This window comes from Python bivittatus, unplaced genomic scaffold (assembly GCF_059951505.1).
Source record: "Python bivittatus isolate LINGU-HERP-01145 unplaced genomic scaffold, Pbiv_v1 ctg000120_np1212, whole genome shotgun sequence".
In the NCBI taxonomy this organism is placed as follows: domain Eukaryota; kingdom Metazoa; phylum Chordata; class Lepidosauria; order Squamata; family Pythonidae; genus Python; species Python bivittatus.
This window is the reverse complement of record NW_028277037.1, coordinates 4,384,412-4,406,282: the sequence shown is the minus strand read 5'-3', so window position 1 is coordinate 4,406,282 and position 21,871 is coordinate 4,384,412. Positions and strand designations below refer to the sequence as shown.

Genomic DNA, 21,871 nt, shown 5'->3' with positions numbered 1-21,871 from the left:
ACACTTTCACTTCTCTGCACATATTTATCAGTCCACTCCAGGTTACCTTCATTCAGATCTATTACATCCATTCCCTTTCTCCTAGTTTCTCACACATGTCTGTTTTTCATTTTTTTTTATTGCAAGATTACTTCATGCTCTTTTGACTCCTCTCGCATCCCAAACATCTCTTATATGTCATGGCCATTACCACATGGGCCCGTAGAGATTGGTTTCTCTGCTTGTGTTAATCATCATCAACTTTTGGTTAAAGAAGAGTTTATGTTGCCAGGTTTAGTTGTCCCCATGACACATGCAACATTCCTTGCTTATGGTAAGAATAGTACTGGTTTGTTTTGGCACATTTAGGCCAATATGCTACAAGCACCACCAAATATCAGTTTTTCCCCAAGCATGCACACACTGTTCTGTGCTAGCTACATCTCTAATTTAGTTCTAATCATTGAAAGTCAATTTATTGTGGCCTGCATCCCATCAAATAGGAGTACATGTAGTCTACTGACACCTAATCAGGATATGTCCATATAAGAAATCCTCTTTAAGATGAGGTAAACAGAATGGTTGATTATTAAAAAACTGTTTGGGATTGCTGGCATTCTTTATGGGGTTCATGTTCCTTGGAAGTATGAAGCCATATTGGGCAGTGATTCCTCTTCATATGTTTTAGGAAGCCATAAGAGAAAATCTGCAAAGGCTTCCAGCCCACCTTCCTGTGGGATGAAGAAGTCAAGCTGTAGGCTATTACACTAATAGTGCTAAACCAATCTGCCAATAGGAGTGGTTCTAACAGCTAATTGCTGGAGAGTTGAAAAAGGAACTCTGGTTTCTGTTTGAAAATGAGAATTATTCCACTAATATAGACTATCAGATGAAAGTCGCTTTTGGTCACATTCCACACTGGACTCATTATGAACCTGCAGTCTAGAAGTGAAAGAGTTAAGAATCCCATTGAGTAATCCGCCTGAAATTTAAAGTCAGCATATCTAAAAGTAATTTTGGCTAATATTCCGCTTTGGACATTTTTCCTCCTTCCTGTAAGTTATATTGCAGATCAAAGCATATCTTTAGTCAGGGTGTGAAATATGGAGGTAAAAATATGATTGACTTACATTACATGTTGTTACAATTCTGTAAATACAGTATACGTATAAAGAGATTGAGACTAAAATATATAGATACCCATGAATTGGGTTGGAAGAGGTCCCCACCCTCCTCTTCCAACTCAGCAAAGTTTCAGGTTCCTTCCTTTCTCTCTGATCATGAATTTAATCTGAATAGAATAAGATGAGCATCAGATTTGGATGAATGACAAGAGAAATAACAGGGCAAGGGAGCAGAAAAGTAGGAAATCACATTAATCACTTTGCTCCAAACTTTTCTGTGTATTTCTCTGCTCCTCCCTCTTCCCCCCACTATGCTTTTAAGCAAAATTGAGCAATGCCAAACAAGCTCAATTAGGAATGTGGCAAGTAACGTTAGAAAAGGGAAGTTTTTCTTGTGGCTCTTTGTAATTTGCAAATTTTGATTGATTCTGGTCAATTCACAGATAGTTCAATTTCATTCTGCCCAGTGGGGGAAAAATATGCAACATCTTTAATGTTAATGATGACAATAACGACGATGATGACATAGGTTGCTGCTCTTTCATTTCTCTTATTCATGACAAATATTTTTAGTTTCCTTATTTTTCTTCACCATTTGGAAATATGTTCTTAAAAAACTAACATGAAGGTCCTACCCATTGACGTTGGAATCAGCTGTTTTAAGCATATCAAAACCTTTGGGTTAGAGAGGTCCATATTGGTCACTGTGTTAAGAATGGGCTGGTGCAGGGCAAGCTGTTGAATGATTTTGGTCTTTCTGAAATAAATTGACAACACCATCATAGTCATGTTGACCAAGACACGGCATTCACAGTGTGCTTTCCCAAATTATCAATTTAGCCTTCAATTGTAAGGCAAAATTACTGAAAGTTAGCACCATTAAATACAGTGGGATTTATTGAAGACCAAGAGATTTATGTCCCCATTTGCACCAACCCATGGCACAAACACGCCCTGGCAACATAATTTTTTCTGCGGTGTCCCCATGATGTTTTCTTCATTTCATCCCCAGCTCATGAGGGAGACAGGCATAAATTATCCTTAGCTGTCCTGTTGATAAAGTAATATTTCTGTCTTATCCTGATGTTGTCCAAGGGCAGCCTCAAGGCATATAACATCTGTGTGGCTTCCCATGACCTTGGAGGGTATTTAGGGAACTACAAGGACAATAGAGGCAGAAAGGGACCAGCAATGGGAGAGAACAGATCTTAAGCTGGTATAATTTTCTGCTAACTTAAGGAGGGTGGAAATCACATCAATTGATCCATAAGTACAGCCTTTACTTAAGAGTTCACCAAGCCACCACCAAGAAACAACTCTGCTATTACTTTTCTTTATAAGAAGTCCTTCAATTCTGTTTAAGTATCTTGATAGAATTATAGTTATATCAAATGGTTCATGCACCTTTTTTTTGCCCTGTAGAGTGAAAGAAAAAATATTGATTTAATCATAACAGATTTAATTCAGCAATATGGTTCTTATATTATAAAAGTATAATAATGTCTCTCTTTCATTCTAGGCACGCTTTCTCCATTATTTTCTGTTCTCCTCTGGATAGCTGTGGCCATCTGTACGTCTCTTCTTTTCTTTTTCCCGAAACCTGTTGGAATCCGACCATTTCTGGTATCTGTAATGCTCAGATCTATATATACTATTGGTCTTGGGCCTACGCTGATCCTTCTAGGTGCCGCTAATGTAAGTACTTAAAAACGCATTACACAATTCATAGACAAACATAATCAGTTAACTGTTTCTCCACATTTATTTAGCACAGTTGGAAAACTGAAGCAGACACATATGTAACTAATCTGTTTGACTCAAGCCTCATTAATTCCAGTTTAAATCAAGTTAAGGGCAGATATATTTGCATTATGAACACATTCCAAAGTTTACTGTCTCCAGAAATTCCACCTCGTTGTTCTGCCTGCATGAAAAGCAGACTGTACACACTTACAGGTTCTGATGTGGCACCTTTCCACTTATCTGGGATTTATAGTATGGCTGTTATATAATCACTATTTATAGAGGTTCTTAACGGGTAGGATGGTTTCTCGGGATTAGCAATGCTCTATCTCTGTGCCACCTCCCCAGATGAGTCCATTGGAAGCTAGAGAGAAAACATGGAAATACCCCCTCCCCCATAAGGTTGGAGTCTTATGGCCTATGGTTGTTTCTATAAGATTTTGTACAACTCCTGCTAGGTACTGTGCAGGTTGCAATCCAAAAATCTGTCCTTTACCTTTACATAGACTGACTGATAAGGCTCATTTCCCCATTAATAACCTAATAGCATTTTCTAGTCATGCAACCATCGTTGGTCCAAAATCACATCAGTGACCACAAACTTTCTATCACTTCATTGATGTTTGGGTGATACTGTGAAGCTGCTATAAGTCATTAGTGGGGAAATGGCCATAGTGGCAGATGATGAAGGCATGATTTCCCTTCCTCTTTTTTCTTCCTTTTTCTTCCTTTTCTTTATCTGCATTACTTCACTGGAACCCTCTTCAATCTAATAGGTGGGAGACAAGTAGATGAAAAGATGGAGGAAACTCACTTTAGAGAAGATCTGGTTGTTTTTTCTCCCATCATCCATCCCTTCAAAACGAAAGAAGATTATAACTTGGTAATCTTACCAACCCAGAACTGCTCGTTAAGAGATTCTTTGGGGATTGCTAGTAGTGTTTCAGCTTTTTTTGCCTCTTTTAAGTCATACTTAAGTTATAGATATTCCAAATTCTACTATCAATAAAAAAATCATAAGGTTTATCAGTGTCTGAATTTGAGTTTGATTTGGCTCCATTTGATGGACTTCCCCATCTTTAGAACAAGGCCTAGTAATGATCTTCAACCGATTTAGCTGACAAACTTGAAATAGCCCCTGTTGTCCAGATAGAACTCATTTAAACAGCAATTGTAGAAAAGTTGTTTACCATCTCATTCTCTTTTTCTTTGTGACATAATTCACTGAAAATTGTATCAAATGGCAACATGATTTTCTTCCATTTTTACTTGGCCATTGTTTAGTTCTTGGTCATTGTTTGTATATCAGCCTATTTGGAAAAGGGACCTCTCTTTCTTTCACTGCTGCTGCTGTTGTATAGCATGAAAATAATGGAAAGTCTAGCACGCCCAGTTGATCATATTTTAATTTTGCACATTTTGTTGGGACATCAGGGAAATTATGATTCAGGAAATGACTGCCGAGTATTGTAGAGGTTAAGGTGTCATTTAGCCCTGGACAGATCCAGGTTCAGGTTCCACTCTCAGCCGTGGGGACTCATAGGGTGACTTTGGGTCACTCTCCCTCTCTCAGTCCACCTACCTCTCAAGGTGGTTGTTTTTGGGAAATATGGAAGGAGGGAGTGTCACATCCACTGCTCTGAACTCCTGAAGGAAAAGCAGAATATAAATAAATTGTATGTATGTATGTATTTCGTGCTGACATTGCTTGGAACCAGAGACATATCAATGATGCAAATTCACCAAAATGAAACTTATCACAGTTAGAAGCTTACGAGGAAATGTTGACTTTTAGGCTATATTGAGGAATGGGAAAAAAAGGATTAAACATTAAATATCTTTCTTTCAGCCTGCTTATTCCCATCTTGTATTTAAACCTACTGCATATCAAGGAAAATTAAACACATATAGAAAAAATATTCCAGTTTAACATGGTAGTCAATTATAGGCAGTTTGTTGTATTAATTTTGACAATCAAATGACTACTGTTTTTTCTACTCGTGTAATGTATATGATGTGGTAGGGATCATCTAGAAACCTGAGTGCTTTGGCTTTAATAATAAATTTAATAACAGTGGAGGGGGGACTTTCCACGCCAATACTCTGTAGTTGATTTTGTTTAAAATCAAAAATCGCTGAATTGAAATTGGAAGCCAGGTTCCTAACCTTGGAAAGCTAAGCAGGGTTGGCTCCTGCTTAATATGTAGATGGGAAACTACCTAGAAATCCCAAATTATAGGCTAGACTGGGAAAGAAAGCAGAAAAAAATGTCCCAGAAGGAAGCAATGGAAAATCACTTTTGTCTTGTTGCAAAAAAAACTATGTGAGGTCACCAAAAGTTGAGCTCTTCTTCAGGAAGTCTTCACCTTTACCTCCATGGTCCATATCCGGTTGACACATAATGCTATGGACTTGTTCTGATAAAGTAAAACAAATCTAATTTTACTATTTTTGAAATGGGTGACATTAATATTAATGTTACAGAAGTGGTGCAGGGCTTCACTTTGCGATATTGGTTTCAGTAGAAACAGGAACGTTTCTCCCCGTAATAGTAATTCATAGGTAAATGTATTCAGCATAAATAGAATTGTGGGTCTTGAGATGTAATTATTGTCCATGTTGCTTCTCTCCATCCTGCAGCTTTGTAACAAGATTGTATTTTTGGTGAGCTTCGTTGGGAATCGTGGTACGTTCACCCGTGGATATAGAGCAGTCATCATGGATATGGCCTTTCTCTACCATGTGGCCTATGTTCTAGTCTGTATGTTGGGTCTCTGCGTACATGAATTTTTTTACAGCTTCTTGGTGAGTGTATTTTTTATTTCTTAACAAAGAAGAAAAAAATGTTTCAATTCTTGGGCACATCTTGAAAATTCTGTCACGCATATAGTTTTTCAGCATATACTGCCACTGTCTCATGAGAAGCAAGGGTTCATGTTAAATCGCGCTTCCATATCTGAACACCTTCATTAGGGAAAGAGCAGACAGTTTTGGATTTCTGGTAAGGGAATCAAGATAACATATTTGCAAACTTATTCATTGCATTCATCTTGTTACATGTTTAGATGCTCAACATCACAGATATAAATAAAGTGCTCTTTATTGGAAATTTGGGTAAAAATCTTTAGTTGCTTCACTGATTTAAGTAAGTCTTGAACTGAGATAGATGACAGGTAACATTTTAAGAATGTGTATTATGTGGAAGGAAGGGAGGGAGGGAGGGGTTGGTGCTTCCCAGTCTTGATTATTTCCAGATGTGTGACTTCTACTGGGAATTCTGGGAGTTGAAGTCCATGCATATGGAAGTTGCTAAGATTGGAAAGCCCAGGAATAAATGGGTGGGTGGGTGGGTAGAGGAAGGAAGGAAGGAAGGAAGGAAGGAAGGAAGGAAGGAAGGAAGGAAGGAAGGAAGGAAGGGAGGGAGGGAGGGAGGGAGGGAGGGAAGGAAGGAAGGAAGGAAGGAAGGAAGGAAGGAAGGAAGGAAGGAAGGAAGGAAGGAAGGAAGGAAGGAAGGAAGGAAGGAAGGAAGGAAGGAAGGAAGGGAGATGTTACATGCATATACAAGTGTATGAATGTATGTCTCACAGTATAAAGATAGAAATATAAATACATATACAAGGAATAAAATAAACCTTAAAGCACTCAGATTGCGTGAAATGACTTCAGTGACCCTGGAGGCCAAAAAGGAATTTGCTCATATTTCAATAATTGTAAGCAGTCTATTGAAACTCTGTATAATGGAAATACTCAAAATCCCTAGCTTTTGTTCCTCACTTTTGTCAACATTTACTGTGTCAGGTCTGTGATGAAGCCATAGATGGCTGCATTAGTAGAATGCAAATAAAGGATTAGTTGGCCGCTTCTGTATAAGGAAAGGAGCCAGGAGAAGTTGGAAGATGAAAGAGGAAGTAGATAATTGAAGAAAATGAAAGGAGAGAAAGGAAAAGGGTATAACCTGCATGTATAAAACAACAGAAAAGAGAAAGACTTGTAGCACTTATATGACAATCATTTGGTAATAGAGTATTCTGGAGAAGCTAGGCTGGTGGACCTCTAAATAGAAATGAGCTTCATGGCACCAGGCTTGGTTATTTGTGGGACTGACTGTCTGCCTGTCCGATACGTTCTGACAGAGTGGACATGCTCCAGATGCCATCACTCAAACCACATAATGTGGCAGGACACAGGAGACGTGTCTTCTCTGTCACCGGACTGCCTTACGGGACAGCATTCCTCCAAGACTTGGATGGCCCCGATCTTTCCTGCCTTTCAAAAGTCTCTGAAGACCTGGCAGTGGGCCAGGAGGTGTGTCCCTTGGTTGTTTCTGATCATCTGGGGCTATCTGAAGTTGTTTCACTTATATTTTAATGTATCTCATGATTATTATTTGTGTTTAATTATATACACCACCCTGAGTCAAACATCAAGTGGGTGGCTATATAAATTGATTTAATAAACAATCAATCATTCAGATTCTATACTAACTCCTTATACATTATTATTGTTTTAAGAAGGAAACAGCTGGTCCTCTGACAGAATACAGTATGATTATCCCCATTTCTTTAAGGCACTACATTACCAAGAAAAAAATTAATAAGAAAGTAGAAAACATCAGTATAATAGTGCTATCATTTCAGGCTGATGGCAATTAGATTTTAAACTGCATTTATTTATTTATTTTCAAGCTAAATGTAGAAGAAATCATGCCACTTCTGATCAAATAAACCCAGTTTTGCTACAATGTCTTTTCTCCTTCCTCCTCTTCTCTTTCTTTCTCTTTCTTTCTCTTTCACCTCTTTTTCCTTCTGCTTCTCCTCCTCCTCCTCCCTTCTTCTTCATATCTACATAAAGATACTCCTCCTTTGTGACTCACAATGGAATCCTTCAGCCTTCTCCTTCCGTTCTGTACCCATATTATGATTAGAGATCTGTTTCATTTTACCACTTTTAATTATTTCTAAACATCTGTTTCAAGTCATCAATAATCCATAAAAGTAAGGATAAACATGTAAATTAAACTAAAAATACAATGATTATGCAAATATAAAGTAAACAGGATAATTCCACCAGTGTAACTCTAAAATGAAATGGCTCATGACAACAGAGACATCCGCTGAATCTGAAGGTTTGGGCAGGATGGGAAAAGATATGTCACAATGATGTTACAGCACACACTCTACCCCTTATGTATGTGGATACATGCACAAGAAGGCCAAGTTTGCATTGCAAAGTTATGATCCATATTTCCTGGGGACATCGAAGCCATAACAACAAATCAGTCTCCAAGTTTTTAAAGAAATGTTTTATATTTTTTTCTGAAGTATTAAATATGAAATGCTCTATCACACTTCCATAGAGGATACCATATAAACAGCCTTGCCTGTAATCCACCACCTAATTCTCTAAGGGAATAATCTTGCATTATTTGGCCAGCTCTTAATGAATCCAGGATTTCTAAGGGTCAAATCAAATATTACTTTTCATATATGAGGAGTTAGAGTAGGGACAAAATCTTAAAACCACTCTCTGCCCTCCTTGGATCTTGATTGATCAAGTCCCCCATTCACAGTTGAGTAAGAAAAATAGTATTTTTGTTTTCAGTGTCTCTTCTGTATGTGGAGAATAAATGCTATGTTCAGTCAATGTTCATCTCCAGTCCCAATACTTTCAAATGAGTTAGATCTAGTTACATTTCTTCCTTAAAGCTTCTTCATATTCTTCATTTTAATCCACATCTTAATCAAAATTATGGAAGGCCACAAAATCATCATGTCTCTTAAAACTAAATGAAAAGTGGGTGGAAAGAGTCAAAACTGTTCTGTACCTGACAGAAGCTCTACATTATCCACCTACATAGTCCACCTCATCTAAGCACTGAATTTCCAGTTTTAGTAAATGTAACTGCTGATTGTCCCTGAATAAACAAACTTGCCAAGTGAGCCTTATTTAATTTCAAGAAGGGATTCCTGAATGTGCTTCTTTGGGAAAGAGTGGTGGTCACAAAAGTCAAGATGGTGGCTATGATTGTGTGATCAAAACCCTACCCCTTTTTTACATGTGCTGATCACTTGGGTGCCATCTTGACTTTTTTTGAGCCTCTCCATGGATGCTCTTGCTTCTTTCCATAGTTATCTTTTCCCCCTTCTGTATACATGCTAATCTTTGCCCAGAGCATAGAAAAATGGTGGTGCTTTATAAGTTCATCTCGAATGAATGAATGAATGAATGAATGAATGAATGAATGAATGAATGAAAACATTGCTTGGCAGCATCGATTTATATGAATGTAGTAGCACATTTCTTATGTCTGCAAAACCAGGAATATGTGAATATGTGAAATTAGAAGAAAGAAGTCCTCCACATGGCTCTGCCACCATGAGCTCATGGTCAGGTTACTCTCCATGGAGGCCTTCTGCATCTTCTACATGCGTTCATCTATGGCTGCATATAGGAAGATGAAATAGTTATGGGGGTCTTGGCTGTTTTTGGCTTTTTTGCTCTTCTGTTAAGCTTCCAAGTAACCTGAGATGACCATTTGAAAGGGATTGGTCTAACACATTCCTTGAGTTCGGGGGCAAATGGCTGTCAACAATGTGTGGCCTATTACATTAATCCCTTTCCTACTTGTTTATTATCTTCTCCAGTTATTTGACTTGGTATACAGAGAGGAAACTTTGCTGAATGTCATTAAGAGTGTTACACGGAATGGGCGGTCCATTATTCTGACTGCAGTCCTAGCTCTTATCCTCGTCTATCTGTTCTCCATTGTTGGGTTCTTGTTTTTGAAAGATGACTTCATTATGGATGTGGAAAGATTGAAAAATAGAACATCTGTTACAGGTACGGTTCCTGGTCTATAACCATATTCCAACAAATTCCACTTTTGTGGTGGTTATATCCAAAATGGAATTGTTGCTGGTCCAATGAGAACCCATAGTGAAGTGATAGAATGTTTCATGACTATTTCAAACCTATAATTTTGCCAGATTTAATCCTACAAACCCTTCTTTGCAAGCTAGATAAAGCACACGGCCAAACAGGTAGTTAATGCAATAAAGCTGATGTATATATTGTTTACTCACTTTGGAAAACTTAATATTTTATTCAATTCTGCATGTATTTTTAAATGAGTATCAAACAGCTTTTTCAACCTTGGAAACTCTTAAATATTCTGAATTCAAAAGAACAACACGTTAACACAATGTCCTCCATGTCAGCCTTTTTAAAATAATGTAATGCTTTAAATAAACTGATATTATTTTAATATTTGACAGTTTATAGCTTTGAATATTTTTCCTCTTAAGTAGATGAAGTGATTTGATGTCAGTTCTTTAATTTAAGCAGAAGCAGCAATGAAAGCCTGTGATATAATGTAAATAGGGAGCACTGATATTTTTATTTCCATTACAGCTTTATGCTTCAGCAGCATTTTGATTTATTTCTTTGTCTTCTCTGATGGTAACTGAAATGCAGATTTCCACTCTGCCAGAGCAAATATTCAAAATGGTTTAAAATTCAATTAGTTTTCTATAGTTGAATATTTGGATTTAAAGCTACTAGTTTTAAGAAGAAATACATATTTGGAAGATCTATGTGCAGATGTTATTTAAATCATTGTTATTAGGTAAATCAAAAATAGAGAATAACTAGTATAAATTAATAAGGTAAGAAAGGAAATTAATCTACTGGATTTTACAGAACTTTGGAATTTACATGCTTGTTCAAGGGAACAATTTTGAAACTCAAAAATGAAATGCCAGCATGTAATATTTATTTTAATAATGCATAGTAGGGCTGGGCATGCTTCAAAAATAATTTGGATGGTCCCTCACTATTATCTATGAAACCTCCTATTTTCACCATTTCGAAGGCCCTAAAAAATTAGGGGCAACTGGTTTAAGAGTTAAATTAGCTTTAGTAAATTGACTCCTGAAAGCACCCACACCTTTTTTCAAACTCATGCCGATGCCTGAGAAAGAAGGGCATGGTTTAATGGTAGCAGAGAGGTATGCTTGAATTCATGCAATATCCGCTTCAGCTAAAACACTTTCAAAGTGTGAGTAGCCCTAATGATTTTCCAGTTTGTTGTTGTTGTTGTTGATGTATAGACAGTGGCACCATCTCCACTACAAGCTTAACAACAATGGTGGATGCGTGTTCAAGAGAGAACTGTAGTCCTACAGTACCAGCTGTCAAACCAGGTTAGTAGAATGCTTATAAAATGTTTTCCCTTTCTGCTAAATAAATGTCCACTACTAGCTTGGGGATCAGGAGAAAATATTAATGCCACTAATGCTTCAGCATCTCTCTCCCTTTCTGGTGGATCTCTTTTATTCCACCCCTCACCCACCATGACTCATGTTCAAGACAAACACAACCATTATCCAACTACAGGGAAACCTCTGGTTGATGGAGTAGCTTGGGGGAGGGGGCATCCATTATGGTGGATGCAGTTGCTGATGTCATTACAGAAACGAGGTCGTTTGCATGCAAAGTCATTTGCACTGAGGTACAGTAAGATGAAGTGCCGACGTACTGATGTTTTTTCTGCCCTCGCACGATTTGGGAGGTAATTATTAACATCACGCATCTTCTAGAATTACTAGCAGAAAGTGGAAGAAAGTATGCAGGTTATCTATGCTTTGTACTGCCAAGTTTTCTGAATGGATGCTTAAAGGAATCTTCTGCTGTGTGTACTTATGATACCCCTAGGAGAAGACAGTGATGAGGATGAGATTGAGAGGACATGTGATACTTTGCTGATGTGTATTGTGACCGTATTGAACCAAGGCCTGAGGAATGGTGGTGGAGTGGGAGATGTGCTTCGGAAGCCATCCAAAGATGTGAGCATTTCATTTGCTTCATATGGCGTATCATTTACAGATGTGTGCATTGATCTGTTACATCAATAAAAATCTTACTGCCAAATTAGACGCAGTGGTGAAGCCAGGTATATCCATTGCTCGTGCATAACATAGTGATAGGGACATTTACATGAAAAGAATGTGCGAGGAGCTGCACTTTTTGCCCAGACTGATCATGAGAAACAGGGTTGGACATCCCTGGCATATTGATTAAACTTGCTTCAAATTCCCAGTGGTCTCATTCTGTGGACCACCTTGGTATTCATATCATGAGCAACGCCCTGGCCTCCAGGTGCTAATCTTTGAGAAAGGATCATTCATGTAGGAACATAGGCACTAAATAGGCACCCATTTCATATAGTTTCATCAGAAGGGTAGTGTGGTTAATAGCAAAGGCTGCAGAAAAGTCTACCGGAGTGGCCCTTTCAACAGCCCTCCTCTCAGCAGAGATCATCCATCAAGGTCACTAAAGCTTATTCAGTACCAAATTCAGGCCAGAAACTAGATTGAAACCATTCATTGAGACATTATAACATTAAGTCTTTTATCCCTCCTTTTGTTTTGTTTTTTTCCCCTTTCCTAAGTTGAGAAGAACTTGGGAGTTGATTTAGTTTCTCACCAGTCCCAGTCTTGGAACATTTCTCTACTGGTAGGCATCAGCCTTGGCGTATGCAAATATGATGTCTTCTGACCCCATCAAATGTCTTTTTCTCTCATTTATGAAAGATAACAATATTTGGTTCTTTGTTCAGTAGTATCATCTTGCCAACTCCGCTCCTGTAAACCTTTCTTTGCAGCACAGATAAGTAATGCAGAAAATAATTTGTCATGCACAGGGCAAGATAGGTCTTTCATAAAACAAAGATGATAGACATTATGTACACTCACTCAGAACTATTAAATTAACATTTTACTCAACTGTGTTATATTTAGAAATGAGCATCAAACCTGTTTTAACCTTGAAAACTCTTAAGTAGCCTATATTCAAAAGGACAATGCATTAGCCCAAAGTACTCATTATCAGCCTTCTTGAATCATTTAATGTTTCATAGGAGGACCAGATTTTATACCTTAAGCATGCAATAGCTTCTATTCCTCTTTCTTGGTCCTTTTTGGGTTTTCCTCTTCATGTTCTTCTTTCATTGCTCCAGCTTGTAGATTGAGGAGAGTGCACTGTATGGCCTGAGAAAGAAAAGGGCAGAATATCTATTGACAACATAATCTCCTTCCATCTTCCTCACCTTTAGGCACAAAGTCTGATTCTCAGGTTTGGAAACTGGTAAATCTAGTTTGAACTCTCAGTCCAATATGTAAACCTAGTACGCATCTATGGGAAACCTGCTGCTGAGGACGTAAGTAAGGTGGGCCAGAAAAGATTACAGCATAGGAAAGTACAAACCTGAAAGTAAATAAGGTGAATGCAGTGTAACAGCCAAGAACAGCACATTGGTCTTTCCACACTGCTTACCTTCAATAGGTAAAATGACATCATGTCTGATCAAAAGTATTTTCCTTTAATTGGGGGAAAATTGGACGTCACATAGAAGTACTGTTTCATTTCAGGAGCCACTGTTTGCTGCTCGGGTTGTTTATGATCTCCTGTTTTATTTCATTGTCATCATTATTGTCCTGAACCTCATATTTGGAGTCATCATCGATACTTTTGCAGATCTCAGAAGTGAAAAGCAGAAAAAAGAGGAGATCTTAAAGACAACCTGCTTCATCTGTGGTATGTATGAGCAAGTTCTAGGAGGGTCCTCCTTTAATCAGGGGTAACTTAGAACACTTTTTATTCCTTTATCCTGGTCAGAGCTGATTTAAGAAATTGGGGGGCCAAATGCTACAGCAGGTTGGAGGTTCCACAGAGCCCTAGATTTACAGTGTAGATGGTTGCCTCCAAAACAGAGAATGAGGAAGAGAGAGTAAATTGCTCCATCTCTTCCTTGTCATCCTCTAATTCATTCCCTCTGGAAACAGCCCTTTGTATAGATAAAAAATGATTGGTGGGATAACACAGCTGCCCTATTGACCACATAGTAAAATCCTGCTTAGCAGAATGACCCCATTGGCCCAATCTGTTAGCCAGTGAGTAGATCAGCCCACCTGAAACCTAAATTAGCTGATGGACTTACCTTTCTGAGAACCCTGTTGAACCAAGATGGGCACTTTGCAACCAATGGGTGTTTATAATCGTTGCAGCATCCTGTGGTCACATGATCTCCATTTGCACACTTCACAGCTGGCTTCCAACAGGTAGAGTTAATGGAGAAGCCTGCAGTAAAATCGCAAGTCACAGTTACGTGATGTCTTGCTTAATGAACAAACTGGAGAGTTGGATTTTCAAGGGTATATATTCCTACACTACTCACTTGGAGTTTCCCTCATTCAGAATGGACTTGATTTTAGCATTTTCATAACATTCTAAAGAGAGGCTCAGATATTTTAACCATCTTGGAAACATCAAGTTCACTTCAAATATATGTCTATCTCTCCAGCAGCTGGATGCTGGCTTTCTCTCTTCTCCCTATACCTGTCCCTTCCTTTTCATTCCAACTTAATTCCTGGAAGTAGGGGAAAGATCTGAGTTCCCAGATTTTTGGATATTGTAGTTGAAAAGATTTTCCGGTCCTTAAGAAGAATTTCCAATTGTAAGATTTTTGAAGCATACTGAAACCCTATGAAGCTATTGCCTCTTCTCTACAGCCATTGCAGGAACATTTAAGGAAGAGGAAGGAGTTAACCTGGAGGGGCGAAACACATTTTGAAACTTAAGGAAATTTTGTTCAGATAAGAAAAAAAAAATCAGGTCCTTAAAAACAGAGAAGTAAACTGGTTCTTTCTCACCATTTATCATTCCAAAATAGGGACCATTTAATGTTTTGGGGTCTTTTTTTCATTTATAGCTTCCTTATTTTAGTGTGTTTCTTACACACCAGGTCTAAAGATGAGACAGAAGTATTATTTCTGATTATGTTTTGCAGTGCTTGTGTCTTGTTATTTTTCAAAAAATGCAAAGTAGACAGGTGTCGACATGGGGAACTTTGTGAATGCGTCAGGTCTGCAATTCGTGAATGGCCCAGAATGCTGGGTTAGAAATCACTTTGGCCCGATTTAGTAGGATTTTGTCTACTAATTTCTTAAGGAAATTTAATGAATGAAAGAGTTCACGTGAATTTCTCTTTCGCAGGGCTTGAGCGAGACAAGTTTGATAACAAGACAGTTTCATTTGAGGAGCACATAAAATCAGAACACAACATGTGGCACTATCTATATTTTATCGTTCTGGTCAGAGTGAAAGACCCAACGGAATACACTGGTCCCGAAAGTTATGTGGCTCAAATGATTGCGGTGAGTCAGTTTTTGTATGGTTTGTGGTGCAGAAAGTTGATTCTTTCAGGCAAAGCAGGATCTTATTTCACCTTAACTGTAGGACATATTCATCTGCATAATCACAAAGACAGTTTAAGACAACTAGTGCAAATGAGAAACACTGGCATAATGAAAACAAAAATTGGTATAATAAAACAGTTTCTATCACATTTGTAAGGTCCAGCTATGGTTCTCAAGTTTGTAAGATGAATTAGAATCCAAAGCCCCCTTAGATTACAACAAATGCAGCTTTTATATTCCACGTCTGTTCTGTTTTTTTAAAAGCATCCATACAGAACAAGTTTAAGGCATCTGCAAATGATTCTTTTCTAGTTACAGACATCTAAGGAAATCTGGTGCAAACCACAAGGGGTCATTGTAATAATTTCCAGAGCCAAAGGTAGACTTTTCCCGGATGTTTGGGCAATTTTTGATTAATAGGGGAAAAACCCACTGGACGGAATGCAAAAGAGTTCAGCCCAGTAACATTAGCAGTTGCGTGTGTGTGTGTGTGTAGAGAGAGAGAGAAAGAGTCACAGAGATAATGTTGGAGAGGCTAGACAGACAGAATGGTCAGAAAAACATGTGTTAAACCTGGGAAACAGAAAGCTTGAGAAAGAAGCTCAGACTCACTCTTCCCTAATTCAGTAGGGTATAACTTATAAAATATAGAGTATAAAGTGTAAAATATAGTTCCAATCAGACTTGTGAAGTCTGTTTCCTGATATGGCCTACCTCAAAGGGCTGATGGGGGAGGATTGTTTGGCATAAGAGATGACATATGTGCCATATAATTTTTATTTAAGAATTCTCTGGTCATCACAATTTTCCATCCATCCATCCCCAAACACAATTGGGGGTATGGGAACACTTTTTTTTTTTTGGCAACCCCTCCCTCCCTCCTAAGCCAATTACTTGCAATAAATGAAAATAAGAAACTGGTGAGACTTACTACAATAATTTTATCCTTCTTACTAACATTTTGACAAAATAGGGAGTGAAACCCTAATTCCTCAGAATCAGTTGGAGTTTGGGTTTTGATTTTAGGGGAAATAGGTTTTTTTTAGACCTATGCATGGCTACTTTTTTATAGAAGTTCTCATACATTGGTTACACTATCAGTTTCTAATTGAAGTCAGAGACCTTCCATATAATCGTCTCTATGGAAGGCTGAAAACAAACAATTTGTTTTGTACTTTATAATAATTACATGGGAGAGTATCCACTAAAAGAATTTCACTGAAAGCAAAAATGTATACATCGGTATACCTTGGATAAGCCCTTGGAGATAGCAAATTAGCACATAAAGGAGAATTGCTTAGTGTAGCCTTTCTCCCTGATGTTGTAATTTACTACATTCTAGAACAGCATTTCTCAACCTTGGCAACTTTAAGATGTGTGGACTTGAACTCCCAGAATTCCCCAGCCAGCATGGGAATTCTGGGAGTTGAAGTCCACACATCTTAAAGTTACCAAGTTTGAGAAACACTGTTCTAGAAGTATTAATATGGAGAATCTTCCAAAAATATGGTCCCACCTCTGCAGTTTGAAGTGATAAAGGGACAGAACTGAGCTACCTCAGTCTTCTGATCTACATTACATTCTGTGTGATGCTCAAAGAAGCCTACTGGTCATTCATTAAACCATACTGTTAGTCAATAAGAACAAATACATTTTCATGATGCCATCACTCACACAGTGATCCGAATGTTTAGAATTTCTTCTCCTGATGGACAAACTCAGACTATGAGGAGGTAGAGGATGTGGAAGAAAGGAGACAGGACTTACAGGTGTTTAATCCTTGTTGTTTGGCACCCCTTGTGCAAAGAGCCTTTGTTCCATGAGAAGAGACAGAAAGAGCGTGGATAAGGAACCTGGATCCTCAGCTGCTACTGAACTACAATTCTTAGTAGCCCCATCTAGTATAGCCAGTGGTGAGGATTTGTGGGGGCAATAAACCCAGGTACTCCAACCTTTTAAAACAGAAATCGCTTGCTCTGCAAGGTTTTGAAAAGTACAGTAATGAGATAGTTTAAAAAAAATACAATTCCAGTTACAGTCCCTGATCAAGAATTCTGCAGATGTAGTTGAGAAAGCAATGCATTTTAAGATATCTGATTAGTCAAATATTTCACCTTGAGCTGAGCCTACTTTATTAAATATTCAGGATAATGCAAAAGCAGGATGTTCATTGGGGGTGGTTGACACCATGTCCTTCATCCCACGATTAATTAATTCTTAACTTAATCTCTTAACTTAAGAAGGATATTGCTCAGCCATAAATGGAGTAGAAAATTATGGGAAGGACCAGTAACCTTTGCAACATAAGTAAGTGGTGAGCCCAAAAAGATTAAGAAAGGGTGCTTCAGCATTTAAAAAGATTTGACAGCAAAAATTACCCACAGAGCCACCCACCCTAAATCTTTATTATGGTCTTAGACCAGTACAAAGAAGATAATAAAAGCAATAAGAAGAGTAAAAACAATGGATCCCATTTGCCCACCAGTCAGAAATAAAATGCACTAAAGGGGCCAGGTATAATGTGATGTGGAATTACCTTGGGAGACAGGAGGGGGAGTGACAGAGAAGACATCTGTCATGTAAAAGATGTCTCAGTCCACAGAATGAGGGATGGTGTGGGACACGTTTCATCCAACCACAGGCTAGAATACAAGAAACAGTCAAAACCATCTAAAGTCATGTCTGGAGTCATGGCAACTGGACTTCTTTTCTTTTTGGTAGAGACGTTTCGCTACTTGTCCAAGCAGCTTCTTCAATCTGAAGGGACTGAAGAAGCTGCTTGGACAAGTAGCAAAACATCTCTACCAAAAAGAAAAGAAGTCCAGTTGCCATGACTCAACCTCTAGACAATTCCACCTGGATGACTTCATAAACATCTAAAGCCATGTGGGCTCTGTGAAAGGTAAAAGGGAATGAGGCTAAAATCAATACAATATGATAAGAAAGAGAAAGCATAAAATCAAGGTATTTAACCAGAGCTGTGCTCGGTACATACTCACCAAATTTTGCAAGCAGCTGTGCAGGATCTTGCAATGTTAGTGTAGTACATCTTCTAATAGAAATTGGGTATCGATTGAGTCCAGGGTCTCAGGGCACCCACTAATCAGGGAAGAATAAGCCTAGCCCTTATATCTCTATAGAATGGGCCACAGAGGATGACCTGTTTCAGAGTTTTTATGTCTCCCTTGTTGCCGTGCAAAGCCTTTGAACCACTGGGCACTTCATATACTTGCCCTTCCAGACAGCAGAGGGTAGCACTCAGCACTTGTCAGCTTAAAAGCTTTTCTGTGGCTCAGTGTTTCTAATTGTGAGAGGTCCACTGCAGGAGCCACTAAATATTTGTCCCACTCTGAGGCTAAAAAACCTGGTACCTTCTCAATATCTTCCAAAGAATCAAGGATTCTTTGTTTAATGCACTGTTTCTCAACCTTGACAACTTTAATATGTGTGGACCTCAACTCCCAGAATTCCCCAGCCAGCTGTGGAATTCTGGGAGTTGAAGTCCACACATATTAAAGTTGTCAAGGTTGAGAAACACTGGTTTAATGGCTAGCTTAGCCCTGCTGTGGCCCATCGCACATCACGTTTGATGCAGGCCGCATACATGTTTCTGTTAACCTAAGAGCCAAGGAGGCTGGGGAAAAATCTTGTTGGAAGCAGTCTGTGTAAAGTTTTGTATCTCATTCGCTAGAATAGAGTAAGTTCTGTTGTTTATCATTTCTTCCCAATTCTCTTCTTTCTAATGTTGAAAACTTGCATGGAATCAGGTATTAATATTTATTCCAATGCGTGTATTAATATTCATACTAAGTGAATTAATCCTCTGCTGCCAGCAGTTGGAAATTACTGGTGCAGTGCGCTAATGTATTTTTCATTAGCACTAATGGTGGGATCTCTGAAGTTGAGCCTCTAAAATATTCACATAGACACAAAGATCTCTTATTTTCCATTTCAAAATAAACAGAGCAAAGCTCCCGTTTTGGAAGTCCAGGGACTTAGAAAGTTGACAGTAGATGGCTAGGATTTTATTTGTTCACGGGGATTGATCTGGTGGATCAATGTATTGAATGCACTGTTTCAGCAGGAAGCATGAAAATAAAAACTAAATATTCTGGACACATCATTTCAAATGAGCCTTGCCACGCTATTCCCCTATTGGACTGACAAGCCATTGCCAATGTGGGTTAACTCAGCCTCAGTCAGTTGCCCAAAAGCCATTTACAAACCACTTTCTGGACATGAGAGACTTGGCAGGGAATCAGCCATTCCTCTAGAGCAGTGTTGTCCAAACTTGGCCACTTTAAGATGAGTGGACTTCAACTCTCAGAATTCCCCAGCCAGCCATGCTGGCTGGGGAATTCTGGGAGTTGAAGTCCACTCATCTTAAAGTGGCCAAGTTTGGACAACACTGCTCTAGAGAGTCAGAGGAGAGGAGAAACATAGCCAAGGAACATCTGCCAGATTGCAGGGGTCTTCATGTGAGCAATGGGAAATTCTTTTGGGGGGATCAGAGCTTAAATATTAAAAGAAGAGAAATGGTTACTGATGGATTGCTCCCCAAAATAATTAAGTGAAATAAGGGTGCATAGGCCCTTGTGATCTCAAATTGATTGATGGATTATTTGCCATCAAGTTGGTGTTGACTCTTTAGCAACCAAATTGATAGACCTTCTCCAGGGTGATCTGACCCCAACCTGGCCCCTAAGGTCTTCCAATAGTGCACCCATCACCATTGTAACCAATTTCATCCATCTTGCTGCCTCTTCTCTTTCCTTCCACCTTTTACAGCATTACGGACTTCTCAGTTTGATCTAGTATAATTTGTATCTACCTGTTCCTTCCACCTTTTACAGCGTTATGGACTGTCATGAACAGACGCGTTGCATTTGAAACAAGCTGTTTTGATTCTTTTGGAATTGTCTTGAGCTTGAAGCAGAATGTCTCAAACCCAAAACACCTTTTTTGATCTAGAAACACATCCAGGCTGGTTAAAACAAGCCATGTCAAATGCAAAACAGTTGTTTCAAATTTAAAGTGGGCCCTTTGGAATTCAAACCATTTGAATTCCAAAGGCTTTGCACTCCACTGTATTTTAAATACTCCTGAAAGGTAATACTGTGCAGGAAGCTACTTAAGAAATTGATAAAATAAACTTCTTCTCACCATTATCAAATAAGAGCTGTAATCTTTAAAAAGCACAGCCACTGAAGCTGATCAGTGACCTTCTTTTTATGAAATGTAGCAATAGAAATGTTGCCTTACAGGGAATGGTATCTTAAATAAAATAAAGCAATTTGATTAATGGATTTGATACATCACAATATCCGCTTACTTTATAAAATATTGTTACAGTTACAACTACTGCATTTCATTACCAAACAACTGGCCACTGTCCAAAAGTTAACAGATATTATCCAAGCCCATGTTGTAGGAATGAGGCCCATCTGCTTGCTTGCTCTCATTAAAAGAGCCACAGTGTTTTGTCCAATTATTTTGAAAATAATGTCACAGCACTCAACACATAATGCACGTTTAGCAGTAAGAGAAATTGATTCCAATAAAAAGGCATTCTTCTAAATAAGCTCCAAGGCCAATGTCACAGGATAATTCTTAAGAAAATAGTGTTGGATTGCTTTGAGTGAGGTTGAAGTAGCACAGGAAAGTCACTCAAGTTCTTGCAATGTGCCAGCAAGAAGAAATTGGTGTGGAGAAAGCCATGCCTGTTTGGAACAGAAGTAGATCTGTCAAGAATGCCCAAGGGTGCCTGGCAACAAAATTCCAGTTGTATAACTGACTTGATATTATTGAACTCAAGTATATAAAATTATGTCAAAATAAAAATTTTCCCAGTCAAGCAAGTGTTCTTCAGTAAACACAATGGTGGCAATCAGGCTTCCTTAACATATAGCCTTCTTGTGTTGGGAATCAGGATAGCTCTTTATCATCCAGAAATGGATATGGCCAATCAAAACTGTCTTTCTTCTCTGTGTTTGTGTGTGTTGCGACTGAAATGTAATTAATGATAAGCCTATTTCTGACCCCTTTGTGTTCCCAGTTTCAAAACCAGGAGCAAGTTAGGTTTCATCAAGACAGGATTAACTCCTGAGGACTGCATGGAGTTAAAGAACATGTGCCATTTTTGACTTGTCTCTAGTAATTACTTGTAATTCTTCCATGGACAGTATCTTTTGTATCACATCAGTCTACATTATTATTATTATTATCTTCCTTTTTTCCTCCTACCTCAACTTTGCCAAGCATATTAAGAGCATAATAAGACCTACATCCAACCCTCTACAGTAAGTTCATGACTCCTCTTATGATTTCTCTATTTTGTTGATGATGGTTGCAGGTATCTCCCTTTTTTCCTCCTTTCTATTGGAAAATACATAAGGCAAAGAAAAAAAAACATTGTGGAGTGGTCCCATACAGGATCTTGTTCAGGATCATCATCAGCACACCAAATTTACATTCTAAACTTGGCCATTATGAAGGTGTATTCCCAGCTTCTGAGGGATTGTTGCTCTATTTGAAGTACATTTGAGCTCTTACATTTTCTCCAAATTTTTCCACAACACTAACTTTGTAGAGACACTTCCCCAATTCATCAACAGATGTATCTGGGAGGAAAGATTTTGTAAGGAATCTGAAAACCATGACAGCAAGTCCATATAGGAAGAATTGGATTATTAGTCCTTACTATGACATTTGAAGTAAATGAAGTGCTTTTGGGTCTTTTCTCCATTAGTAATACTGTTGTTTGTCCACTTT

General features: G+C 38.4%; 1 protein-coding gene and 1 long non-coding RNA gene across 5 annotated transcripts in view; one reads left to right on the top strand and one right to left on the bottom strand.

The window, feature by feature from the left end:
* ITPR2 (inositol 1,4,5-trisphosphate receptor type 2) overlaps positions 1–21,871 on the top strand; it is a 224,016-nt gene that overhangs the window by 187,499 nt on the left and 14,646 nt on the right. For 3 of the 4 annotated variants that reach the window (XM_088134864.1, XM_088134865.1, XM_088134863.1), the window contains exons 49-55: positions 2,623–2,798; positions 5,487–5,651; positions 9,491–9,686; positions 10,955–11,047; positions 11,559–11,689; positions 13,274–13,439; positions 14,898–15,058. In XM_088134864.1, coding sequence (XP_087990990.1) covers positions 2,623–2,798; positions 5,487–5,651; positions 9,491–9,686; positions 10,955–11,047; positions 11,559–11,689; positions 13,274–13,439; positions 14,898–15,058 — 1,088 coding nt within the window. Of the gene's footprint in view, positions 1–2,622; positions 2,799–5,486; positions 5,652–6,979; positions 7,166–9,490; positions 9,687–10,954; positions 11,048–11,558; positions 11,690–13,273; positions 13,440–14,897; positions 15,059–21,871 lie in introns of those variants that run through there. The other variant, XM_088134866.1, reaches the window with a different exon arrangement.
* On the bottom strand, positions 2,863–13,317 carry LOC148216592 (uncharacterized). The gene is made up of 3 exons (XR_015795106.1): positions 13,179–13,317; positions 12,781–12,892; positions 2,863–4,493 (listed from the first exon to the last, which is right to left on the bottom strand). It is a non-coding gene; the product is annotated as an uncharacterized LOC148216592 (long non-coding RNA).